This window comes from Protopterus annectens, chromosome 7.part1 (genome assembly GCF_019279795.1).
Source record: "Protopterus annectens isolate FY-2018-M chromosome 7.part1, PAN1.0, whole genome shotgun sequence".
In the NCBI taxonomy this organism is placed as follows: domain Eukaryota; kingdom Metazoa; phylum Chordata; order Ceratodontiformes; family Protopteridae; genus Protopterus; species Protopterus annectens.
The window spans coordinates 327,658,481-327,685,539 of record NC_056740.1 but is presented as its reverse complement, the minus strand read 5'-3'; the positions used below and the strand labels follow the sequence as shown (position 1 = coordinate 327,685,539).

General features: G+C 44.8%; 1 protein-coding gene across 5 annotated transcripts in view; it reads right to left on the bottom strand.

Annotated features, from left to right (window-relative positions):
• QRICH1 (glutamine rich 1) overlaps window positions 1-27,059 on the bottom strand; it is a 1,772,469-nt gene that overhangs the window by 1,098,863 nt on the left and 646,547 nt on the right. For all 5 annotated transcript variants that reach the window (XM_044078740.1, XM_044078739.1, XM_044078738.1 and 2 more), the window contains one exon: window positions 14,747-14,918. In XM_044078740.1, coding sequence (XP_043934675.1) covers window positions 14,747-14,918 — 172 coding nt within the window. The remainder of the gene's footprint in view (window positions 1-14,746; window positions 14,919-27,059) is intronic.

The following is a 27,059-nucleotide window of genomic DNA, read 5'->3' as shown; positions in this document are numbered from 1 at the left end:
ATTTTCTAGTACTAGGCCTTCTGGCTTCCAAAATGGCATCCATCACAGCTTTCACAGGTTGGGAGGGTGGCTTAATGGCTAAGGTGTTTGCCTTACAAACACAAGGTGCATGGTTTGAGTCTCACAAGGGAAAATTGGCTAGGCTTAAAATGGCTCGCAAGGGCAGTTAGCTTAGTAATAAACTATGAACTTTACTGAGAGGTGTCGTTCGTATGATTACATGATTAGCCATGCTGCCAGGTTCAGAGTCTGTAGTTGATTGTGCAGGATCCGATTGTTTTGCTGAGACAGTAGTTGTGGTCTTTGAGGCAAGGTCCAAGCTGGGTATTGAGACAAGTTCCTTAGGATTGGGTACCAATATTGGTGGGGCCAGTCCGGGGCAATAAATATCATCTTTGGCTTCTCTTGTCTGACTTTTAGGAGGACCTTGGGTAGAAAAGGCAGAGGAGGAAAGGCGTAAACTGACAGGTTTTTCCAACTGAAGGATAGGGCGTCCACTTTCCATGCTTGTCTGTGATAAGTCTTTGTGCAGAATTTTTTCAATTGATAATTTTGAGGAAAGGCAAATAGATCTATGTCTGGGCTCCCCCATTTCTCTGTTATCATGCTGAATACTTGTGGATTTAGTTTCCACTCATGAGGATCCATAAGGTTTCTGCTTAAATCGTCTGCCAGAGTGTTCTGTTTTCCTGGCAGAAATTGAGCTTGAAGATTTATTTGGTAGGTCAAAGCTGTGTCCCACAGTGCCATGGCTAATCTGCAAAGGGGGGTATGAGTGTGCCCCCTTGCTTGTTTATATACCACATGACTGTGGTGTTGTCAGTCTTTTTCAGTAGATGTCCTGGATGAAGTAAGTCCTTGAAGGCTGTTAGGGCATTTTGAACAGCTAGCATCTCTTTCTGGTTGATATGTAGATGCATTTGATTTGGTGCCCGTATGCCCTGAATGCATCTTCCTGCCATGTGGGCCCCTCAGGCATAATCTGATGTATCTGTTAAGGTTTGGCTGGCAGGGGGTAGAGTGAAGGGCCGTCCCATGTTTTGGTGACGGGCCTTTGCTCACCATAGAAATTCCTGCTGCAAGCAGGGGATGATAGGAATCATTGTCTCCAGACTGTGTGAATGTTGACTCCATAAACGTTTTAGTTACTATTGAAGTTTCCTCATATGCAGTCTTTCATATGGAATTAGTAGGATGCAGGATGCCATGAAGCCCACAGCCTGCAGAATTTGCTTTGCAGAAGACTGGGTTTTTGTTGCCATCAGTTTGAAGTAAGCAGTCAGTTGCCTTTGCTTGCCTGGCGTGAGGTAAGCCATCTGGGCAGTTGTATCCAAGCTTGCACCCAGGAATGTTATCTTTTGAGAGGGTACCAGTTGTGATTTATTTTCATTTATTGTGTACCCTAGGTATGCTAGAAGCCTTTTCACAAACACCAGGTGTCGTAGAAGAGTGTCCTTGTTCTCTGCTTGAACGAGACAGTCATCCAAGTAAGGATATATTTGAATACTTCTTTGTCTGCAAAATGCAATTACTGGTGCCAGGCACTTTGTAAAGACCCTGGGCGCAGTAGATAAGCCAAAGGGCAGTGCAGAGAATTGGTAATGCATTAAGCCAGCCTTGAATCTGAGGTATCTTCTGCACGACTGTCTTATTGGGACATGCAGGTATGCCTCTTTTAAGTCTAAAGTCACCAGCCAAGCATTCTTGCCCAGGATGGGCAGAAGCTGTTGCAAAGTGAGCATTTTGAAGTTTGGAATGTCCAGGTATGTGTTCAAAATCGATAAATCCAGTATTGGCCGCCAGGCCTTGTCCTTTCTGTGCACCAAGAACAGTCTTGAGTAAAAATATTGTCCTTTTTCCTGTTCTGGTACTGTCTGAATGGCCCCCATATCCATGAGGGATGTAACCTGTTTCTGTGCCTCTGCCCATTGGTTTTTTGGCAGGTATGGCCAACCATTTCTCATTGGCAGAGTGTGGAAATGGAATCCGTATCCCTGTGATACAATGTTCAGCACCCACTTGTCCTGGGTTATTAACTGCCAATTTTGAGCAAAAAGTGCTAATTTTCCCCCATGGGTGCTGCCAAAATATAAGTGCTTGGTGTAGGCAGAGGGAAGTCATTGGGATTGCTTTCTGTAGGTTTGTGCTTTATCTCCTCCAGATTTGGAGGTGGATGCGCCCCATTGCTTTGACCTGTATGAGTCTTGAGCCTGCTACCTGGAACCCTTAGGGCATCTGGATTTGCACCTTTGAGCTGTCTGACACAGGAAAGGACCAATTTTTTGTAGGCCAGTGTCTACTGGATCTAGGTGGCTGCACTTGTAAGAAATCTTTAACAATTTGCACGGACTTAGCTTTGTCTTCCATTTTCTTTAAAACCTCTTCTGCCTTAATACCAGAGAATCATGCTGTAAAGGTGCATCTAGCAATTTAGCGCTTTAACATGATCAGGCAAATTTTGTTCCTTTAACCAGGCATGCCTCCTAATCACAGATCCAGTAACTGTAGCCCTGCAGGAGGCCTCTAAAGAATCAAAACCACATTGCAAAGTATGCTTTCTAACTTGTTCAGCTGCATGCAATTCCTGCAATTCCTTATTTTCTGCACATTCTGAAATCAACATAATTTTCAGTTTCAGCAATCCCATAACATGTTGTTGGTACTTAAGCATATGAAATTGACAGTTTAAGGCCCTGACTGCCAAGGTTGCAGATGTATAAACCTTTTTTCCCCACCTGTCCAGCGCCCTTGAATCTCTGTCGGAGGGGGTAGGGTTTTTTGCTGTTGAAGGCTTAACTCCCTTTGGACCCTGTGAAATAGTTTCAGGATCAGCAGCAGGGTTTCTAAATAAAAATTTATGAGAGTCAGGGACCCTGTAATTCCCGTCAGGCTTACTGGGAGCCGGAGGTAATGAGTCAGTGGTCAGGCTAGACTCCGAAAAAACTTTATCCACAATGTCTAACACAGGAGGAATGGCTAAAGGCTTGTGCTGAGGGAAGAGGAGGAAATCCCTGAGCATCTATTTTGATTCTGAGAAGTCTTGACTCTCCCAGTGAAAATGCTCCCTCAAAGTATGCAAGGTTTCTCCAAATGAATAATCCTCAGGAGGAGATGCAGATGGAATAGACTCCTCAGCATCAGAATCCTCATAGTGAGGTAAAGTTAATTCCTGATCAGAAGAGGAATCAGAAGAAATAGAAACCTGATCTGAAGATTCATAGCCAGTGTGTTGCCTAGGCCTCTTATCTGGAGGGGGATGGGTACCCCTGATCAAGGTAATGAGATCTTCAGCCATTTTGATCATATGTTTTTTAGGCATTGAGGCCTGTGCACGTGGCTCAGGCGTTGTTTTTTTAGTTTTAGAAGGTGTCTTTACCTTTGGTTTTGCAGCTTACGGTTTGGTATAAAAATGATGAGGTCGGAATACACCCCTCAGAAGCCGGTGGCTGCTCAGCGGCTCCAGACCCATCTGAGTGAGATACATCCATCGGTCCAATACCTTGAGTATCTTGCGGCATGCCAGACTCCACATGGGTGTCAGTGGAGGCCTGCGACTCGAAGGTAGCGGGTATCAGGGTCTGCGAAAGCAACTGAGTACCAGCGAACCGGTGACTGGCTTAGGAGAAGCTTCGTCGGTTTTGGATCTCGACTGCCTTTCTCTGTCCTTTTCTTTGCGTTTTTTATATACTCTGGTAGTCGGATTGCTATCCGATGACATCTCTGGGTAGTTAAATCTGTTTCCAAAATACTTGGATGCAAAAATATATCGATGCTTAATAGTGCGTTGGTTAAATCTAGCACAAAACCGACAGCCAGGCACATTGTGATCAGGGCCCAGGCAAGGAATACAGTATAAATGGAAATCCTTATGAGGTATCTGCTTCCCACAAGTAATACAATTATTAACTTTTTCTGACATCGGTAAAAAGCAAGAAAAAAAAGTTTCCCCAACGGGGTACTTAGCTTTATTGAAGACTTCGGTTCTGAAACTCAAACGCAAATATTTCAGTAGTCGGCCGACCGGCACTTGCGAAATGCTTCTGCTTCGGGCACCGCACGGCAAGAAAGACTACAGAAAATAGCACCGGATGCATGTTTTATACCCTTGACGACCTGACGTCATGGAGGAGGAGACAGCAACCGACGCAGGACCCAAGACTTTGGAATTCAGGCCGACTGAGGGCAACCTGCCAGCAGATTACCCAAATGTAATGACTGCAACAGTGAAACACGAAGAACATCCAGTACTGTCTTGGCCAGTAGGGAGTCACCAGCAAGATTTCTGGTGACTCCTGCTGAATTTTCAGCAGCACGTTTTGAATCCAGGGGAAGGGGTCGGGGGGCATACAGACATTTCCTCTCCCAGGACATTGAGAAGGCATTTTTTGACAGTGCCTTAGGGTCGGGTGCCCTGGTGCAGAAATCAGGAAGTTGCCGGTTTATGGAGGAGGCAAACAGATCTATTTGAGGTGTACCCCACCTGTGGACCCGGATCCAGGAAAACATCTCTGTGATGCATCCATTCACGGTTGTTTGAGATGGTCCTGCTTAGACAATCTGCCTGGGAGTTGTGCAGAGAGGGTATGTAGGCTGCCTGTAGGGTAATTCCCTGTGAGGTGCCCAGTTCCCACACCTGCAGAGCTAGTCTGCATAAGAGGTAGGATTTGGCCCCTCTCCATTTATTGAGATATCACAGGACTGTGGTGTTGTCCGTAAATATCTTGAGAGGGCCTTGCTTTAGGTAGGGCTGGAAGGCTTGTAGAGCAAGGAGGATTGCCCTCATCTCTCCGACATTTATGTGGTCTAGTTTGTGTGCATCTGTCCATAAACCCTGCACTTGTCTTTGTCCTAGTGTTGCTCCCCATTTCAGACCTGAAGCACCTGTATGTATGATCTGGGTAGGTGTGGGAGTTTGTAGAGGGCGGCCTGGGTTCTTGACCACCTGAGCCACCCACCAATGAATTTTCTGTTTCAAGCAGGGAAGAAGGGGGACCCTGAACTCCAGGGGATGGGAGTACTGAGTCCATACTGACCGAAGATACCATTGTAGTTTCCTCATGTGCAGTCTTGCTACGGGCTGCATGGGCATGGTGGCTGCCATGTAACCCACAAGTCTCAGGAAAGTATAGTTTTGTACCTACCATAAAAGTAGATGTTCGAGTGTTCACCCTGCTGCAGTCATCACACTTGGGTTATCCTGCCGTCAGGCGGTCCCGCAGTCGGCCTGAATTCCAAAGTCTTGGTCCGGCGTCGGTTGCTGTCGCTTCTTCCCTGACGTCAGAGCACCAGGGGTATACAAAAGGCATCCAACGCCATTTTCCCCAGTCTTTCTTGCCACGCAGTGCCCGAAGCAGAAGCAGTTCGCAAGTGCCGGTCGGCAGACACCTGAGATTTTCGATTCGAATTTCAGTCCGAAGTCTTCAATAAAGCTAAGTACCCCGTTGGGGAACATTTTCTTGCCTCAGTCCGATGTCAGAAAAAGTTAACAATTGCATTACTTGTGGGAAGCAAATACCTCATAAGGACTTCCATTCCTATTGTATTCCTTGCCTAGGCCCAGACCACGACATCAAAGGTTGTCGGTTTTGTGCTAGGTTTAATAAACGAACTATCAAACTCCATTTTGACTTCGCACGACATTACTTTGGTAGGAAATTTAAGTATATCATGCAGTCGGAGAAGCCGACGACTAGCATACATAAAAAACGCAAGGATTAGGACAGGCAGCCTAGGAACAAGCCAGACTCCGAGGCCTCTGCTGGGCCTGTCGCCGGTTCTCCGGTTTTCAGTGAGGAGCCTACGCAGCCCCTGACAACTGCAGAACTGGAACCCCAGACAGCTGCGGTTTCTCAAGCGGAGTCTACTAGGCCGACACAGCCATCTTCCGACACCGGAGCAGAAATAGACCCCGGTGCTGATTGTCTGCCTGAATTAACAGGCCGTTTAAGTAAGGGAATATTTTGATTCCCTTTGTCCTGCAGTAAGTGATGACTGGAGCCAGACATTTTGTGAATACCCTGCGTGCTGTGGAAAGCCCAAAGGGCAAGGCACAGAATTGAAAATGGGATGAGCCTGCCATAAACCTCAGGTATTTCCTGAAAGTGGGCTTTATTGGTATGTGCAGATAAGTGTCCTTTATTTATGTTTAGGGTTGCCATGAAACCTTGGGGTAGAGGGAGGGGGAAGACTGTGGGAAGAGTGAGCATCCTGAAGGTAGGAACTTTTGGGAAAGGGTTGAGGCACAAGTGATCTACTATAGGCCTCCATGGCCCAACCTTTCTGGGGACCAGAAAGATTCTGGAGTAGAATCCTCTTCCTTTTGTTTTTATAGGCACTGGTTCTATAGTCCCTTGCACCGGCATAGTTTGCTGTACCAGTTGTAGGAGGCATAGCTGACTGGTGGGTGGCTGTGGAGTGCCTAACCTTACGGGAGGCGGGGGGTGATCCAGGGCATAAAGTAACCATTCCGGATGACAGATAGAACCCACTTGTCTGAGGTAATCTCGGTCATACAGGAAGACAGTGAGAGAGATGGGCAGATAGGGGTAGGGATGTGGGAGGGGTGGGAAATGAGGTTAGCAGGTAGCCAGACACTACCTGCCCTATCTTGAAAGGGAGGCCTCTGGCTTGATGATGGGGAAGCTCTAGCCAGAGGGGCTGTTTTCTAGGCGGTGTCCTGAGCCTGAAGGGACCCATAGGCCAAGAAGGATTTCTGATTAATTCTGTCTTGGCAGGGTAGTCCCTATGGAATTTAGGGATGGGTGAGACCAGCAGGTGTTTGAGGTCCTGCAATTCTTTGCCTTTTTGTTGAAGGGACTTGAAGAGGTCAGCCACTTTTATTTCAAACAGGGCAGAGTGATCCAAAGGGGCATCAATAAGCTTAGCCCTGAAGTCGTCAGGGAAGGGCTGGAGACGTAACCAAGAGCATCTCCTTAAAGCAGAGCTTGATGCAGCTAACCTAGCTGAGGCTTCAGCTGCATCATAACTGCATCGTATGGAGTGTCTATTCACCTGAGAGGAGAGTGCTAGCAGGGAGGACAGAGAAGCTTTGGCTGCATAGTTTGGGATGTTAGCCAATTCCTTGATGGCTTTCTCCAGCAGGGCTAAGGAGTACTTGGTCATGTGGGTCTGGCAGTTTGTGGTCCTGAATGACAGGGTGGCAGAAGTGTAGATTTTCTTCCCCAGCCATGCCATTGTGTTCATGTCCTTGTCAGCTGGAAGAATGGTCGTTGGGAGCAGTTTGGAAGCCCTATCAGTGGAAATGGAGATAGTGGCTGGGTCAGCCGGAGGGCATTAAGCAGAAATGTTTTCTGATTCAGGGACTTTGTACAGTCTGTCCACCCTGTGTGGGGCTGGAGGTTGGGAATCAGGGTTGATAGATGCAGAGGAAAAGGCACCCAGGAAGGCCAGCAGAATAGGAGGGAAAGCAGAAGGACTGGGGGAGTCCATCTGTATGAGGTCATAAAGCCTCTTCTGCACTTCAGTCATGTCAGTGGATTCCCACTTAGTGTTTTTTTCATTTTGCTGATAGTTTCCCCAAAAGTGAAATCCTCCACTGGGGAGTCAGGCTCAATAGAGCCTTCCTCTGGAGATCCATATCCCAGGGGGAGGAGATCTGTGAGGAATAGGAGAGGGAATCTTCTGAGGAGTCGAAGAGTTCCTCTTCCACTTCTACCCTCCTTTCAGTAGCTGAGGCTTGAGGCCTAGGGCTTAGGAGGGGAGGGGCAATGCTAAGGCTTCCTGTAGTAGGACCACAAAGGCATTAAACAGGCTCTGCTTGAAGGCTTGCCAATTGGGCATGCTTTCAGTTGGAGGAGAGAGATGTTTTGTATTTTATTTTTTCTTTAGAGGCCTACCTGGCGTCCGACTAGGAGAAGGCCTCAAGTCAGACATAAGGATGGTGTCGGCAGAATCTGACGGGCCCAGAGAGTGCGCTCTCGCTGGAATCTAAGGCAAATGCCGGTAAAACCTCTATGGACGTGACGTCCTCTCGGGATTGTGCAGTCTCCACATAAGTACCCACTGTATCCTGAATGGCAGAAGCGGAGTCCTCGGCCAGGCAGATGTCGGCCACAGGCTGCGGTACAGGCACCACTAGGCTGCAAGGTCTTGGTCTGCTTCTTAGGCGGTTCTGATGGGACATCGGATGCGGCAGCTTCCATCCCCAACACAATTTGTTTTAACTGCTGGTTCTCTAGATAAAGGTTTAAAGCATGCAAATGGCGACGTAAGGTCTTGGGTTGAACGCCTGACAAATAGGGCATTTCTCGTGGTCGTGATTGTTGTGGGTGTCTTTGTGGGGAATCTGCCGGCCACACTTACCCTTTCCGGAACACATGAACTGACTATATATACTAAACAGGAGGGCTGAGAGAGTTCCCAACGGGGTACTTATTCTGAATGTTCTTAATCCGACGTGCATGAGTAGCAGGACCACCTGGTGTACAACTAGCGGCTGAAAAGTTCTGAGGGCTGGTGCATGCAGACGTCACTTTTATGACCCACGTTCCTGCAGCCACGACAGGAGTCAGATGCACCTTGAGGGACTGAAAATCTTTGGAATTCTGGCCGGATGAACTGGAAGGAAGAAGGGTAAACGCACATGTAGAATACTGCAACATTGGAATAGAAGGACATCAGCAAAACAAATTCCTACATATTCTGATGAGGCAGTGAAAATCTACTGTCACCAAAGAATGTTTCCCTAGCAGGACAACTGACAGTTTAAGATCTCTACTGTCTTTCCGTCAGATGCTACCTACTGTGCGCCCCATCACTTGCAAAGGAAGGAAACTGATGAAGGCAAGCAAGAAGCACCAGAATTATGCACTATGAAGAGATTGTTATCAAAGCAACATCCACTATAAAATAACCAATAAAGAATAAATGATAAAACTCAGGCAGCCCATTTAGGCTACATCAGAGAAAGTACAGTTTTGTACCTACCATAAATGTAGATGTCCGAACTGGATAGCATCTGCAGTCATAACAAATGGGTTGTCCTGTCGTCAGGCAGCCCTTCGGTCGGCCGGATTCCAAAGTCTGGGTCCGGCTTCGGCTGATGTCGCACTTCATCCGACGTCATCTCTGCTGGTCTTCGGGTATAAAGGCATCAGCCGATGCCATCTTCCTCAGTGTTTCTTGCCCCAGATGCCAGTTGCCCTCTTGGAAGGCTAAATTTTGGATAAATGCCAATGTTTCCAAAAAGGTAGAAGGCAAACACAAAAAATAAGCATGTATATACATATATACAAACAAATACACCATAAGAGACTCCCCCCAGCTAGCTATTAGGAGGGTAAATACCCTAGGAGTACCACAGAGGGGAAGGAGGGTGGGTAATCCTGACTGCAGATGCTATCCAGTTCGGACATCTACATTTATGGTAGGTACAAAACTGTACTATGTCCTTCATGGATGCATCTGCAGTCATAACAAATGGGTAGAATACCATAGCCAAACTAGGGGTGGAGGAAGGAAAAATTATGGTGTAGTTAGGATCCCTTGCAGTACAGCAGTGGCAAACCCTGCTCGGGATCTAGAGTATAGAGGTAAATTATAATGCTTGGCAAATGTATGCACGGAGGTCCAAGTAGCCGCCTCAATAATGTCCTTGGTTGCCACTCCTCGTAAGAAAGCTGTGGTAGTGGCTGTAGCCCTTGTAGAATGAGGTCTTATGTTCTGTGGAATTGGTTTTCCATGGTAGGAGTAACAGAATCTTATGCAATTTCCTATCCATTTGGAGATTGTCTGTTTGGAAATTGCTTTTCCTTCCCTTCCTGTTGCATAGGCTACTAAAAGCTGGTCAGTTTTTCTGTTACTTTTGGTTCTGTCCAGGTAGTAGCGTAACTGTCTATGTACATCCAAGGTATGCAGCAGTCTTTCCCCCCTGTTTTGTGGATTGGGAAAGAAGGTAGGTAGGTGGATTGCCTGGTTTAAAGACACTCTGGATACCACCTTAGGCATAAATGTAGGATTAGTTCTCATGGACACCCTATCTTGATGGAAGATTAGGAAGGGTTGCACTGCCATTAAGGCCTGTAGTTCCGAAACCCTCCTTGCTGAGGTAATTGCCAGTAGGAAAGCAGTTTTCCATGACAGGTGTTGCAGATATGCTGTTGCTGCTGGTTCAAACGGAGGGAGTGTCAACTTTTCTAGCACAAAGTTCAAGTCCCATGCTGGTAATGGTGGTTTTCCTAGGAGGTTTTACATTCTTGATCCCTCTGAGGAACTGCCTGAGTAGAGGATGCGAAAAGACAGGTGGATCGAAGCTGTATTCTGCTGAAATAGCTGATGCATGTATCTTGATGGAGGAATAGGACAGGCCTGTATGTAGAAGCTCTGCCAAGTACTCCAGAATGTTAGCAATATCTATGTTCGACACATCTTTTCCTCTTTCAGTACTCCAAATGACAAACCTTTTCCATTTTCCTGCATAGTTCCTTCTTGTTGAAGGTCTGCGGGCTTCAAGGATAACGTCTTTAACCCTTTGGGAAAGGTCTGGGTTAGTTGCTGCTATGTGATGTTCCAGGCCGTCAGTTGCAAGGTTTTTAGGTTTGGATGCATGATGTTGTAGTTGTTCTGAGTTAACATCAAAGGCATCAGGGTATTGACCACATTCTCCGAGACATGCTCCTCAGCAATGGGTACCAGTGTTGTCTTGGCCAATCGGAGCTATCAGGATTATCCTTGGACGTTCCTCTTTGATTTTCAGTAGTACCTTGTGCATCAAGGGAAGAGGTGGAAATGCATATGCTGTTAGGCCTTTCCAGCTGAAGGATAGAGAGTCCACCTTCCATGCAAGTGGGTGGAATGTCCTTGTGCAGAATTTTTGAGCTGGTGATTGAGTGGGGAAGCGAATAGATCTATTTGTGGCATTCCCCATTTCTTTGTGATGGCCTTGAAGATGTCCGGGTGTAGCATCCATTCGTGAGCATCCGAGGTGGTTCTGCTTAACATGTCTGCTAGGGTGTTCTCTTTTCCCGCACAAATATTGCCTGTAACTGGATGTTGTAGCTGAGAGCCAGATTCCAAAGGTCCAAAGTCATTCTGCATAGGGGGTATGAATGAGTGCCTCCCTGTTTGTTGATGTACCACATGACTGTGGTGTTGTCTGTCCTTATCATCAAATGGCCTTCTTTGAGGAATGGTCTGAATTTTGGATTGCCAGTTTTACTGCCAGCATTTCTTTTGGTTTATGTGCAGGTGCAGCTGGTCTTGAGTCCACAATCCTTGTATGCATTTGTCCAGCATGTGCGCCCCCCATCCTAGGTCTGAGGTGTCCGTTGTGATGGTTTGGCTTGCTCGAAAGTTGTGGAAGGGTAAGCCTGGGTTTGCCTGGCATGCTTGAGCCCACCATAGGAACTCCTGTTTTAGGCATGGGATTAGTGGGATTTCTGTTTCTAAGCTGTGCCTGTGCTGAGACCATAAATTCTTTAGGCACCACTGTAGCTTTCTCATATGCAGTCTGGCATGTGGGACCAAGATTATGCATGATGCCATGAAGCCCAAGGCCTGCAGAACTTTTCTTGCTGTTAGTTTGTTCTGCTTTGTTAATGCCAAGAAGTAAAGAGGAGATCTTTTGTTTTTCTGCAGTTAGGAATGCCATTTGTTTTACTGTGTCCAATTCCGCCCAAGAATGTTCTTGTTTGGGATGGTATCAGCCTGGACTTTTGTAAATTGACTGTGTATCCCAGGGCTTGTAGCAAGTAAATGACCCTTTGTAAATCTGTTGTCAGCTTGCTTTTGTTGTCCGCTTGTAACAGGCAGTCGTCCAGGTATGGATAAATTTGGATTCCCTGTAGTCTGCAGTGAGCGATTACTGATGCCAGGCATTTTGTGAATACTCTGGGCACAGTAGATAAGCCAAAAGGCAATGCTGAGAATTGATAATGCTCTGATCCTGCAAGAAATCTGAGGTATCTTCTGCAATTTGGTCGAATGGGGACGTGCAGGTATGCCTCCTTGAGATCTAGAGTTACCAGCCAACACTCCTTGCCCAGCATGGGAAGAAGTTGCTGTAGGGTCAGCATTTTGAATTTCGGGACAATGATGTATGTGTTTAAGACGGACAGGTCGAGAATAGGTCTCCAGCTTTTCTCTTTTCTTGGTACTAGGAAGAGTCTGGAGTAGAATCCTTTGCCCTGTTCTGTTATTGGTACTCTTTCCACAGCTCTCATCTTTGTTAATTCCGCTATCTGCTGTAGAGCTTCTATTTTTTGATTTGGAGGTAGGTTTGGCATTCCTCTTTTTACTGGTAAGGTGTGGAAGTGGAACCGGTAACCTTGGTCTATGGTTTGCAAAATCCACTTGTCTTTTGTGATATAGTGCCAATTTTTCGAAAATAAGGCTAACTTTCCGCCTAAAGGTGCTGCTATTTGCTCCCTGGTAGGCGGTGTCAGGGCCAAGTCACTGTGATTGTCCTGTTGCAGTGGCAGTGGTTGTGTCTGTGCCTCGGTTATTGCCTTGCCACTGTCGCCCTCTGTAGGCACCTCCTCTGGATTGATTTCTGCCCCTAGAGCGTCTATTCCTGCCCCTTTGGGATCTTGTGGAGTCAGGAAAGGACCAATTTTTGGCAGGCCAGTTCCTGCTAAACCTTGGGGGCTGAACCTGTAAGAAATCTTTAACTGTTTGTACAGATTTTGCCTTTTCTTCCATTTTCTTCATTACTTGCTGGGCAGGTGTACCAAATAGACTGGCCTTATCCATAGGAGCATCTAATAGCTTTGCTTTAACATGATCCGGTAAGACCTGTTCTTTCAACCATGCATGCCTTCTTATCACTGTGCCAGTCATGGCTGATCTAAATGAAGCCTCCAGTGCATCATAGCCACATTTTAAGGAATGGTTACTAACCTGTTGGATGTTGTTTACCATTTCTAATACATATTTCTTATCTAAGGATTCATCAGAGGACAGTTTTTTAGTTAACTGATCAAGCATAAACTCTTGGTATTGGATCATATGAAACTGACAGTTTAAAGCTCTAGCTGAGAGAGTAGTAGAGGTGTAAACTTTTTTCCCCATCTCTCTAAGGACCTGGATTCCCTTTCAGAAGGAATAGGGTTTTTTGCTGTGGTCGAGGCTACTGCCTTAGGCCCCTGGGATATAGTTTCGGGATCTGCAAGTGGGGCCTTGTATAGGTGGTGATGAGTGTCTGGCACCCTGTAAAATCTATCTGGTTTGGCAGGGGCTGGAGGTAATGAATCAGGAGCAGTGCAAACATTAAATGCATCATCCACAACAGGCAGTACAGGAGGTATAGCTAAGGGCCTATGTTGTGGTAAGTGCAGAAAGGTCCTAAGCCTTTTTCTTGAATCTGAGAAATCTTGTCCCTGCCATTGGAATTGTTCTCTCATGGCATGTAAGGTTTCCCCAAAGGAAAATTCCTCTGGTGGAGAGGCAGTTGGAATGGATTCTTCAGCATCGGAATCTTCATAAGTAGAAAAAGGAGCCTCTGGCTGGTCTGTAATGTCTGAGTCATCCGCAGAATCATCAGAGGACACTGGCTCGGGGCTCTGCTCTAGGTCTCTTTCTGGGGCTGAGAGGCCCTGTCTGGGTGAGATTGGGATCCCTAATTAAGGATATTAAATCTTCTGCCAGAGTAAGCATTTGTGAACTTGAAGTGGGCCTGTGTGAAGGGGGCTTAACAGGCACTGATTTAGCAGATTTGGCTGCTTTAGCCCTGGCAAAGGCCTTAATAGACATGGCTGCAGGAGGCCTAGCAGCACCACGTGCTGGGGTAGAGACATCCAAAGGGATGGTGTCTGATAAATCACTAGGAACCACAGTTGTAGGCAAAATTTCTGAGGCCGATTCAACTAAGGTAGCAGGAGCCTCAGTAGTAGTCATGGTTTCGGCTGAAGATTGACCGGTTTTCTCGGTTTCGGCCGAAACAGAGACACTCGCGGCTTGCTTAACCGTGGTTTCGGCCGAAACCGCGGACCGCGAGTGTCGGTCTTTTTCTTTGCGTTTAACAATTTGGGTAGTCGGAGGATCCGACGGCATAATGTACGCAAAATCTGAGCCGAAAAACTGTTCAGCGAACTCCGACCGACGCCTAAGCGTTCGTCGATTGAAGGAAGCACAGGCCGAACAGGCTGCTACGTCGTGGTCTGGGCCTAAGCAAGGCAGACAGAAAGAGTGGAAATCTTTATGAGGTATTTGTTTCCCACAAGTTAAACAGTTATTGACTTTTTCTGACATCGGCTGAGGCAAGAAAGAGTCCCCAACGGGTACTTAGCTTTAGAAGTCTTCGAAGTAGTATTCGGTAGTAGTAATCTCTGGATCTGACCGACCGGCACTTGCGAACAGCTTCTGCTTCGGGCGCCACGCGGCAAGAAAGACTGAGGAAGATGGCGTCGGCTGATGCCTTTATACCCGAAGACCAGCAGAGATGACGTCGGATGAAGTGCGACATCAGCCGAAGCCGGACCCAGACTTTGGAATCCGGCCGACCGAAGGGCTGCCTGACGACAGGACAACCCATTTGTTATGACTGCAGATGCATCCATGAAGGACATCAGAAAAAATACTCTGTGCAACTTACTCTGCATTTATGTATTGAGGGAGCAAAATAGTAAAGATATGAAAATCTGCAATCCAAAGCAAAGGCAAAATGAGAGTCTGCAACGATGCAGAAAAATATCACATTAGAAATCGTCAAAAGGAACTTGAGGGCACTGTACTTGCAGTCTGCATAGTCTCTCTAAAACACTCTAGGACACCAAGAAAAGTCCATGCTTACTGCCAATTGGTGCTAGCCTGTGGTGAGAATCCTTCTCCAGCTCTGCATTCTTTGTCTGAGCCCAGTTTTTCCAAACCTCCAGGCCTTCTTCAGGTTTAAGGGAGTTTGGCAGTATGAGATCTGGTGATGGCTGGGTTGGAGGCTCTACTTCACTGACTGGTACAACTGGAGCCTACAAAGAAAATACATGTAAATATTACTTAAGTAAGGAACTTAAACATATGCAGTATGAATTCTTAACCTAGCAGAATCAATTTAATTGTAATAGGCATCCTCTTTTAAACAAGGGCTGCAGCAAAATATAAAGAAAACAAAAAAAATGTTACACAACAACTCACTGCAACTAACAGGTACCCCTTTCTCCTATCATCTAACCTATGAGAGGACCCTTCTTTAGAGGGGTCCAGCTGGCAAGGTTAATCCTTTCCACAAAACATGTACTGTAACTTTCTCCTGAAGATCCCAAATGTTGGGGTATGCACAGACACCAGCAGCCAAGTTCCTGTAAGACATAGTATCTATAATATGAACAAATAAACAACTGCAAAGGTGCTAGACCTAGAGGGGGACTAGCCAGTGTATAGCAGTCTGACCAACAGGAGAACCAGCCAGTATTAACCCTACAGAACAAATAGATACTTACCAGAAATTTCCTTCCTACACCTAAAGGAGAAGCCCAAAGCCAAAGATGGCTGTAAAGGCCACCAACATAGAGATGGAAGGAGGGGTTTGTGATCTGTCAAGAGGAAATCTTCTCACAGATAGTACATATATCAGAACAGTGCAGTACATTACTGAAATTAATGCTATACAAGTCAAGACAAGTCTCTGAGCTAGATATTAACAGTAGTAACACTCTCACACTGGGAGATCAGGTGTGATCTGAGGGTCTAAATCAGGAGCAAGGTCTTGTGGTGGATATGACAATTACCCCAGCTGTGGAGGACATCCTTTATGACTAAAATAGTTTCCTGTACCAGCAGGCACACCAAAGTCTGAAACCACAGACATGGAGAGAATTAGTCCTGGTTTTCTTTTTTACTCTATGATTAGGCATGTTATCAGTGATAAGAGCAGGACCAGTAGAGAAAAGCTGCCAAAAGATGAATAGCACCCATCAATTACACCCCAAAGAAAGTACAGTTTTGTACCTACCATAAATGTAGATGTTCGAGTGCTAATACAGCTGCAGTCATAACAGATTGGTTCTCCTGCCGTCAGGCGGGTCCTCGGTCGGCCAAATTCCAAAGTCTAGGTCCCGCGTCGGTTGTCGTCACTTCTTCCCTGACGTCAGTGCGACAGGGGTATAAAAGAACCAGCCGACGCCATGTTCTTCAGTCTTTCTTGCCCCAGATGTCAGGTGCCCCCAGAAGGAAGGCAATACATAAAATAATGTAATAATGCAATGCAATATAATCAAAAAACAGTAGTTGCAAGCAAATACCATAAAAGAATACCCCTAGAGGGGAAGGTGGGAGGGAAACCTGGACTGCAGCTGTATTAGCACTCGAACATCTACATTTATGGTAGGTACAAAACTGTACTATGTTCATCGTGCATACAGCTGCAGTTATAACATAAGGGTAGAATCCCAAAGCTAAGAAAGGGGTGGTAGGCACTAGGTGGAGCTAGGAGGAGCCAAAATGCCCTGCAATACTGCAGTGGCAAAGCCTGCTCTAGACTTGGAGTATAATGGTAGGTTGTAGTGCTTAGAGAAGGTATGCACAGAACTCCAAGTGGCTGCTTCTAAAATATCCTTGGTAGGAACTCCTCTGAGGAAGGCTGCAGAGGTGGCTGTGGCCCTGGTGGAATGAGTTCTAATGCCTGTAGGTACAGTTTTGCCATGAAAGGAATAGCAAAAGCGTATGCAGTGGGCTATCTATTTTGAGATTGTCTGTTTGGATATTGACTTTCCTTGAGCTCCTACCGCATAGGCCACAAAAAGCTGTTCTGATTTTCTGAAAGGCTTTGTTCTGTCCAAATAATAACGCAGTTGTCTGTGGATGTCCAAGGAATGCAGTAATCTCTCCCCTTTGTTTTGAGGATTAGGATAAAAAGTATGTAAATGTATGGCCTGATTTAAAGCTACCCTGGATACCACTTTAGGCATAAAGGACGGGTTGGTACGTAATGAAACTCTGTCCTGATGGAAGATGATAAAAGGCTGGACAGCCATAAGAGCCTGTAGTTCTGAAACTCTACGAGCTGAAGTGATAGCCAGAAGGAAAGCTGTTTTCCAGGATAAAAATTGTAAATCTGATGAGGCAGCTGGTTCAAAAGGGGGCAAAGTCAGTTTTTCCAGAATGAAATTAAGATCCCAAGCAGGTATTGGTTGTTTTCTTGGAGGTCTTAAATTCTTAGCCCCTCTGAGGAACTGTCTTAATAGAGGGTGAGAGAATAAAGGTGGATCAGTGTTGTATTCTGCAGAAATGGCTGAGGCATGGATTTTGATGGAGGAGAACGAAAGTCCACTGCTTAGCAGTTCGGCCAAATATTGTAGTATTTGAGGTAAATTCAGTTTTCCAGGGCACTGGCCCTTTTTCTCATTCCAAACAAAAACGTTTCCATTTTGCAGAGTAAGCTTTTCTAGTTGATGGCCTTCTGGCCTCCAAAATGACATCCTGCACCTCCTTGGAGAGCAGGGCCTGCTGTGATGCTAAGGAATCTTCCATGCGGCTAGATTGAGTGTCTTCAGCTGACTGTGAAGAGTTTTGAAGCTGTGCTGAGTCAGAAGAAGAGGCATTAGAGGCAGGGTCCATGGTGGGGAATGCGTCAGGCTCCTTAGTAGTGGGTACCAGTGTTGCCTTGGCCAGTCCGGAGCAATGAGGATCATCTTTGGTCTGTCTGCTCTGGTCTTCAATAGGACTTTGGGCAGCAGAGGAAGAGGTGGGAAGGCATAAACTGTCATTGATGTCCAACTGAAAGAGAGCGTCCACTCTCCAGGCCTTTGGATGGAAGATCCTTGAGCAGAATTTTGTTAATTGATGATTTTGTGGGAGGCAAAGAGATCTATGTCTGGCCTTCCCATTCTTGGATTATTTCTGTAAAACATTTGGATGCAACTTCCATTCGTGTGGATCTGTCATATTCCTGCTTAGGTTGTCTGCCAGCGTGTTTTCCTTGCCTGGCAAGTACTGTGCTTGTAGCTCCATTTGTAAGTCCATGGCCATGTTCCAAAGTGACATGGCCAGTCTGCATAGGGGATAAGAATGTGTTTCTCCCTGCTTGTTTATGTACCACATAACTGTGGTGTTGTCTGTTCTTATCAATAGCTGACCTGGTTGTAGAAGGTCCTTGAAGGCTGTAATAGCATTTATCACTGCTAGCATTTCTTTTTGATTGATGTGAAGGTGCTTTTCTTTTTGGGTCCATTTGCCCTGAATGCACCGGTCTGTCATGTGCACCCCCCAGGCATAGTCAGAGGCGTCTGTTGTGATGACTTGATTTGCTTGAGGCTTGCTGAATGGAAGACCTGTGTTTGTTTGGCATGCTTGAGCCCACCACAGAAATTCCTTTTGCAGACATGGAATTAGTGGTATCATTGTTTCCAAACTGTGGCTGTGTTGAGACCATATGTTTTTTTAGGTACCATTGTAGTTTTCTCATATGCAGCTTTGCACATGGGATTAGTAAGATGCAAGATGCCATGAATCCCAGAGCCTGCAGGATTTTCCTTGCAGTCAGCCTGGTGCAATTTGCCAGTGTTTTGAAATATTGAATTAGTTGCCCCTGCTTCTCTGGCGTGAGGTAGGCCATCTGGGTGTTTGTGTCCAAATTGGCACCCAGGAAAATTATCTTCGTGAGGGTATTAGTCTTGATTTCTCTTTGTTGACTGTGTATCCTAGAGAGTTTAATAACATTATTGCATAAGCCAGATGTTTCAGAAGAATGTGTTTGCTGTCCGCTTGGATCAGGCAGTCGTCCAAATAAGGGTATATTTGTATCCCTTGAAGTCTGCAGTAGGCAATTACTGATGCCAGGCATTTCGTGAATACTCTGGGCAGTAGATAAACCAAAGGGCAATGCAGAGAATTGATAATGTATTGAACCTGCAAGAAATCTGAGGTATCTTCTGCAATTTTGTCTGATTGGGACATGCAGGTATGCCTCCTTGAGGTCCAATGTTACCAGCCAAGACTCCTTGCCCAGCATGGGAAGAAGTTGCTGTAGAGTGTGCATCTTGAATTTTGGTGCAGTAGGAATGTGTTTAGGATGGAAAGATCCAAAATAGGTCTCCAATCTTTGCCCTTCCTTGGCACCAGAAATAGCCTGGAATAAAAACCTTGACCTTGTTCGTGTGTAGGTACCTCTTGAATAGCTTTCATGTTTATAAGGTCTGAAATTTGCTTTTGTGCCTCTGCCCTTTGATTGTGTGGCAGGTTTGGCATGCCTTTCATTTTTGGAAGGGTATGAAAATGGAATTTGTAGCCTCTGTTTATAATGTTCAGGATCCATTTGTCCTTTGTGACAATATGCCAATTTTTTGAGAATAGTGCCAGCTTTCCTCCTAAGGGTGCTGCCATTTGAGACCTGGTTGGCATGCAAAGGGAAAGTCATTGGTTTTGCTTTCTGAAAGATTGCGAGTTGTCCTCACCACCTCTTTGTGTAGGAGCTTGCCATTGTCTGCCTCTGTATGAGCCTTGTGTTTGTCCTCTGCCCCTCGGGCGCCTGTATCTGCCTCTTTGGGGTCTGTCTGTGGCAGGAAAGGACCAGTTTTTGGAAGGCCAATTTCTACTAAAGCGTGGGGGTTGAACCTGCAGAAATTCTTTCACAGTTTGCATTGATTTAGCCTTTTCCTCCATTTTCCGTAATACTTCCTCAGCATTTGCCCCAAATAGTACATCCTTTTGAAGAGGGGCGTCTAGTAATTTAGCTTTGACATGATCAGGCAAGACTTGTTCCTTGAGCCAAGCATGCCTATGTATGACTGAGCCTGTAACAGCAGCTCTACATGAGGCCTCTAGAGAATCAAAACCACATTGTAAGGTATGTTTACCCACTTGTTCTGCACTATGCATCAAATCCTGCAACTCCTTCATGTCTGGTTGTTCAGGTTGTGACATTTTACTTTTCAATTGAGATAACAGAAACTGTTGGTATTTTAGCATATGAAACTGACAGTTTAAGGCCCTCATGGATAAGGTAGCCGAGGTATATACCTTTTTTCCCCACCTTTCTAAGGATCTGGAATCTCTCGGAAGGCAATGGGTTTTTGGCAATGGAGGCCTTAACTCCCTTGGGCCCCTGTGAGATGGTTTCTAGGTCAGCAGCATGGCTTTTGTATAGAAATTGGTGCGAGTCAGGAACCCTGTAGTACCTGTCAGGCTTAACTGGAGCTGGAGGGAGAGAGTCCGGGTTAAGGCAGGCCTCCGAGTAAACATCATCTAGGATGTCCAGGACAGGAGGTATAGCCAGAGGCCTGTGCTGGGGTAACAAAAGAAATTCCCTGATCCTTTTCTTGGAATCTGAATAATCCTGGCCTTCCCAGTGGAAGTGTTCCCTTAAGGTATGCAGAGTTTCACCAAATGAGTAATCCTCAGGGGGGGATACAGAAGGAATAGATTCCTCTGCATCAGAGTCTTCAAAAGGAGAGTAAGACTGTCCCTGATAATCAGAGTGCTCTGAAATAATGGAGCCCTGATCAGAGGAGGGGGAATCTTCCTCCACTCTGGGTCTTTTGTCCGGAGGTGGCTGAGAACCTCTGATTAGAGTAATTAAATCCTCAGCCATTTTAAGCATCTGTTTCTTAGGCATGGGGCCTGGAGACGGGCCCTGTGTAGCAGGTCTCTTAGGGTGCATGGCAGCTTTAGACTTGATGGAGAAAGAAGAGGAAGGTCTGAAGACACCTTGCGTGGAGGTGGACCTGTCCACATTCTGTGTTTCAATGCCAAGCGTGGCTTCGGTATCTGTAGTCAGGGTGTGGGCCGAGGAGCCTGCGACCTCGGGTACAGGAGACACCACCGAAGATGTGTCGTCGGTAATCAGGGGCTGCGTAGGCGCCTCGCTGAGAACCGGACCACGTGTAGTCGGCTTTGGCGTGGTGTCGGTAGAGGCCGCGGAGCTCGAGTGTCGGTCCTTGTCTTTGCGTTTTTTTAGACAAAACCGGAGTCGGAGTATCCGACGATATAGTATAGTTAAATGCTTTCCCAAAATAATGCTGGGCGAACTCCGCCCGACGCTTAATAGTGCATTTGTTGAATGTAGCACAAAAGCGACAGACCGAGATGTCGTGGTCTGGGCCTAAACAAGGTATACAGAGGGAATGGAAATCCTTATGCGGTATTTGCTTCCCACAAGAAATACAATTATTAACTTTGTCTGACATTGGTCTGAGGCAAGAAAAAGTTTCCCCAACGGGGTACTTAGCTTTTAAGAAGACTTCGGTTCCAAATTTTTTGTAATCTCAGGAGCTGGCCGACCGGCACTTGCGAACTGCTTCTGCTTCGGGCACCGCGCGGCAAAAAAGACTGAAGAAAATGGCGTCGGCTGGTTCTTTTATACCCCTGTCGCACTGACGTCAGGGAAGAAGCGACGACAACCGACGCCGGACCTAGACTTTGGAATTCGGCCGACCGAGGACCCGCCTGACGGCAGGAGAACCCATCTGTTATGCTGCAGCTGTACGCACGATGAACATCAGAAAAATGGCCATCTCTTCTCTCAAATGGCAAAGAAGTCAATCTTCTATGGACTCTACCTTTAGAAAACCAAGACCACTAACTGTTGTCAAACCCAGAGCTCCAGGAAACAACTGCAACAACAGCTTAAGGAATATATCAGTTCATCCATTTCCCTTAAGTGAAATGGCAAGAGAAAGGGAGACGAGACAGAATTCCCTCACTCTGCCAATAAAAATAGGCATTGTTGAGGTCCAAACAGTAAATATAATCTCCTGACAAAAAAGGAAGGACTGCTGAAACCAAGACCATGCAAACTAATTATTTTGGACAAACTGGTTTAGCCTGCCAAGGTGGAAAACAGACACAAAATCCTTGATTTCCTGAGAAATAATGAAAGCCAGAGTAAAAGCTGCAGCTCTTGAGATTTGTTATGACTTCCCGGATGGCTCATACCAGTAAAATACAAAACACTTTTTACTGTGCCATAGTCTTCTAACAGGGAGGGAAGTTTGGGAGGGGAAAGTAGAGGGTTTGTGATGGGGTAATAAATGGCACTGAATAACCTGGGGATATTATCTTGACACAATCTTTCCCAGGGCACAGCCATCCATGTAAACAGCTGGTCAGACAAGCAATCCCAAAAATGCCTTCAGACTGGAATAGTCAGGTATGTCCTCAGGGGTTAGTCTACTGGAGGGTGGAACATGGAACCCTTGCTGTTGCCAACTACTGCAGTCATTAGGCTGGCAAACATTCTGGAAATTAAAGTGCCATCAGTTTCTTCCGGATCTTCTATGGTTGAGATGCTACTGTTGGCCACACCTGAACCACAGCTGATGTAGGTCCCACTATGTCTTGAAAAGCAGACATTGGAGAGGCTTAACTTTCAAACTAACGGCGGAAAACATCTTGCCTTCTATGTTTTACAAGTCGCCTTTAACTGTCAGAACAAGAAGTACTATGTCAAAGAGGACAGTGAACCTTTCCCTGAGGTACAGATTACTAAAATCCTGACTACACCCTAGATGAAAGCAATGTAATTAGTGGCTCAGTTTGCTGGAGGGGGCAGATGGGGAACTGGGCAGAATAAAAAAGGGAGAGAAAGGTACCTGTCAATTACAAAGATTGGGGGGGGGGGTGCAGCCTGCATCAGTACAAGTGAAGGACTATCTATTAATCTGCTACTTTTCTTAATCCTACACAAATTCTGTTGTCCTGCATTCTTCTTGCTAAATAAATTCATTCTTTACATTTCAAGTACCAGGAGTGCTTATGTTCACTGCTAATCTTTCGCCTTCATTTTTGGCAAAATTTGATGAGTACAGTCCACTATGGTGTCACTTGCATCCAATATTTGCTGAATTATGACCAAGGTGCATTGTGAAGTTTGACACTGCAACTTGATATTCAAATGACTACCCAGAGTACCTTCTCACAATCTGTACTTAAATCAGCTAGTACTAACAAAGCACAGGACTGAAGAAGTGCGAAAATATAAAGAACAAAATCTGGAGATTTTTGAAAGGTGCTAAAAAGAAATATGGACATGGGAAAGAGAGACCAGATATGGTGCAATTTTTATGCAAAAGGAGAAAGCCAAATTAAATCAATAAAAAAAGCAGCCCCAAAGACATTTGAAGTGAAATACAGCCAAAGGTATCCAGGTATTGAAAATTTCACAATACAAAAAAATAAGATCACAAAGAGGGACCGTGAACAGAAAATAAGTAAAGTAGAAGTTAAAAAAAAAAAAACAGAACCTATAGTTATGGAATACTTGTGAAGTGAAGGATTTAGTGCAGAAAGTCTAACACTGGTTATTTCACAGCATGATGGAACGATGAGTGCCCCAAATAAGGAAAAATAGGAGGAGCAGGAGACATCTGAAGAAATATGGACATGGGGGGAAAAAAAGATTTAATATAGTGCAATATTTATGCAAAGGAGAAGCAAAACTAATCAGCAGAGAGCAGCACCAACGATATTTGAAGAGAAATACAGGCAAAGGCATCCAGATTGAATATTTTACAATTAAAAAAATAAGAAAGAAAAAGGTAAAAGAGAGGATTAGTATTGGAGAAGTTAAACAGAAACTGAGGTTACAGACTACCTAGGAAGTGAAGAATTTAGTGTAGAAAATCCAGCTCTGATAGTATCACACCAGAACACAGCAATGTATCCTCAAATTAAGGAGGAACCCAGTGGAGTAGGAAACATCCGATCAGTTGCCATATGAAGATACTTTGCAGCCTTTCATAGGAAATTAGTACAATAGTTCAGCTGGAGTTGCACTGCAAGGGAAGGAAAAGGAAACTGTGGCAACTCTAACGCAGTCAATGTTTTGGAGTGATAGGCCAGTGAGCTTCCATATGAAAGAGCAACGGACGACAGGATGAAAGTGAAGAGAATGTGGTACAGGAAGATGCTCTGGAACGTTCTGCAGAGGACGTGCAGGAACTGTTGAACAAAGAATGTGCCCTCAGTTTAGAAGAAAATGAGGATAAAAGAAGAGTTGCTTGATATAATAGATATGGACAGATGTATTAAGATCAATGAAAGAAAGTGACTACTGAAAGTCAATAAAACCCAAAGAGTTAGAAGTTTGATAAACAGTAATTAAGACTATTCATAGAGATTCAAGTGATAACAGTCAAACAGGATATATTACTGTGCAGCTAAATTAACAGATAAAATCTTACCACAAAAACAAAGGCCAGTAACGGAAAGGAAGAGGAAATCAAATGCCATCTTGGAAGTATCAGAGAACATTATAAAGTAATTAATACAAGAAATGTCACTGTTAGAAGAGTATAGAAGAGGTCAACAATAACACTCAAAGACAGATGTGATAAAAGCAATGCGCAGAATCAGAACAGATCAGAATCTACCATACACTACCGCAATCAAAGTAAAAATATCAGCACAGGCAGAAAAGCTTAGAAGATATGCAGATAAATATAAATGAAAAGTACAAAAGCAATTGACTAAAGACACAAAAAGCTTTATAGAGAATTGGGAAACAAGGCAAACGGAATTGAACCACCACCACCACAAAAACAAAAAAAAAGAAAAAGAAATGGGTACATTTTGGAGTAATACCTGTGAAGATCCTGTGGAACATAAGATGCTGAATGGATAGAAGTAGTAAAAGAAAAACTAAGAAGCCCAAATGTATAGGACATGAAGTGGGATGAAGTAATAGCCAGAGAGAATGAAAGTTCAGAAAAGTTCCTAACTGGAAAACCCCAGGCCCAGATGCAGTAGCTAAAAGTATTAACATCTTTACATGAAGACTTAGCCATGAGAAAACTATTTATGTGTGCACCCTGAACAGATACCAACTAGCTAACAGGAAAAACAATACTCCTACTTAACATCGAACTTGCAGGCTATCCTAAAAACTAGACCAATAGCTTGCCTTCTGACTATACTAGTATTGAGGCCAACAGAGTTTATAATCATTTAAAAGAAAACTCAATCATGGCAAAAGAACAAAAGGGTAACAAAAGAAAGTTATAGGGAACAAACTGTAAAAGGGAGCAGAATCAAAATATGGCATGGATAGACTATAAAAAAGCATCCAACAGTATTCCACATTCAAGGATAAGAGAGTGCTTAAAAATGTACAAGATATATCCTACACTGATTGATTACACTACAGTTACCATGAAATAGTGGCAAACCACTTTGCAGTTAAGCCATGATGTTGTTGGTCTTTTCAGCCTTTTCCCTGTTTGGGGTTGCTACAGCAGAACTCTGGTCTGATAATGACTGGCAGTGGATTTTTTATGGTGCCAAGTTGTCAGCCTGACATCCAACTTTCAACAAAGGCACGCCCATTCATGCATGTCTTTCGAATGCCAAAGGACAAAATATTATTATTCCCAAGATAAAAATTGAAAGGGGGATATTATAGACTGACTGTCACCGCTGATCTTTTGTCGTACCCTTAACCCATTAAGCTGTCTACCTAACTGATTAGGTCATGGCTACAATCTGACTCCTAGAAAACAAAGTGTAAAGACTAGTCTTTTTCTGGATGATTTAAAACTGTACAATTCACCAGATGAGATACAGATAGCAGAATTATAAGTATTCAAAACTTTTTCAGATGATACAAGAATGTCAACTGATCTTGATAATGTGCAAAAGCAACTTTTAAAGCAGGAAAGCTGCAGCACCAAATCAGCCTGGGACAGGAATGTGATACAAAAGAACTTGAGCAAGAGGGAGTGTATATTAAATATCTGGGAACTGATTAAGGCTCAACAATAAAGCATAATATGTTAGAAGATTAAATTTAATAAAATCAGCACTGACATTGAGGAACAAATTCCAGGCTATAAACTAGTTTGCTCTTCCTATCTTAACTTACAGTTTAGGAGTGACTGACTGGCCCCAAAAGGTGTTGGACAGGAAAACAAGGATGCTTCATGCTTATCAAATGAGTTATAAAAAAGTGTATACCAAAACTACATACTCCCCATTCTGAAGGAGGTATAGGCCTCCTTGAAACTGATTACAGGTGTAGATCTGCAATCGTAGGACTACATACACATCTGCTGACCTCGCAAGACCCAATCGTAGTGAAAGTTTTAAAACACGAGGAAAATAAGAAAGATGACATCCCTACTTAGTTAGCAGAAGCACATTGGTGTCAAGTGGGAAGGGAAATCAAACCAGAAGTAGATAAAAATCAGGCAACTGAATGTGCAAAAAAACAAAAAAAAACAAAAGAAAGATTATAAGGTGAAGGATCAGAAGAGAAAGGCAAGAAATGTGGAAAATGCATAAATAGTGCTGCAAGTAAAACTCTTAGAACACTTCATGTTTATCAGTATCGAATGCAGGAATGGTTATGGAGAGGTGGAATTTAAACCAAAAAACAAAAGGTTAATATTGGCAGCCCAACTCTGTAAACCAACGTGTACGTAGGCCACTAAGTCTACTGAACATGCAATAGAAACATACAATGTAGGTTTTGTAAAACAGAACTGGAAACAGTAGCACATCCTGTTGCTGGTTGCGATGTACTACAGGCAGGACTATATACCAAAAAGCATAATAATGTGGCAAGACTTTTGTTCTGGGGATTGTGCAAAAAAAGTAGTTATGTACTCACCATAACATTTCATCTGAGTAGTTCTACTTCATTTGACTTCAACCTGTGGGTACCGGATCCGAGCCAGCAAGTTCACTAGCATCTGCTCTGAGCTCCAAGCTCCTCCCCTTACCCATAATACACCTCCACTATCACGTAAAAATCAACTACCAATCATTAGCGGACCGGAGTTCCGCTGTGGCAACCCCTAACAGGGAAAAGCCGAAAGACACCACCACAACAACAACCATCCAACCACCAGATCAACTTTGCTGACCCTTATATACTGAGAACCCGACCTGAAAAATACTTTATGACCTAAAAAGTACAGTTTTGTACCTACCATAAATGTAGATGTCCGAACAGGATAGCATCTGCAGTCATAACAAATGGGTTGTCCTGTCGTCAGGCAGCCCTTCGGTCGGCCGGATTCCAAAGTCTGGGTCTGGCCTCGGCTGGTGTCGCACTTCACCCGACGTCATCTCTGCTGGTCTTCGGGTATAAAGGCATCAGCCAACGCCATTTTCCTCAGTGTTTCTTGCCCCAGATGCCAGTTGCCCTCTTGGAAAACTAAAATTTGGGTAAATGCCAA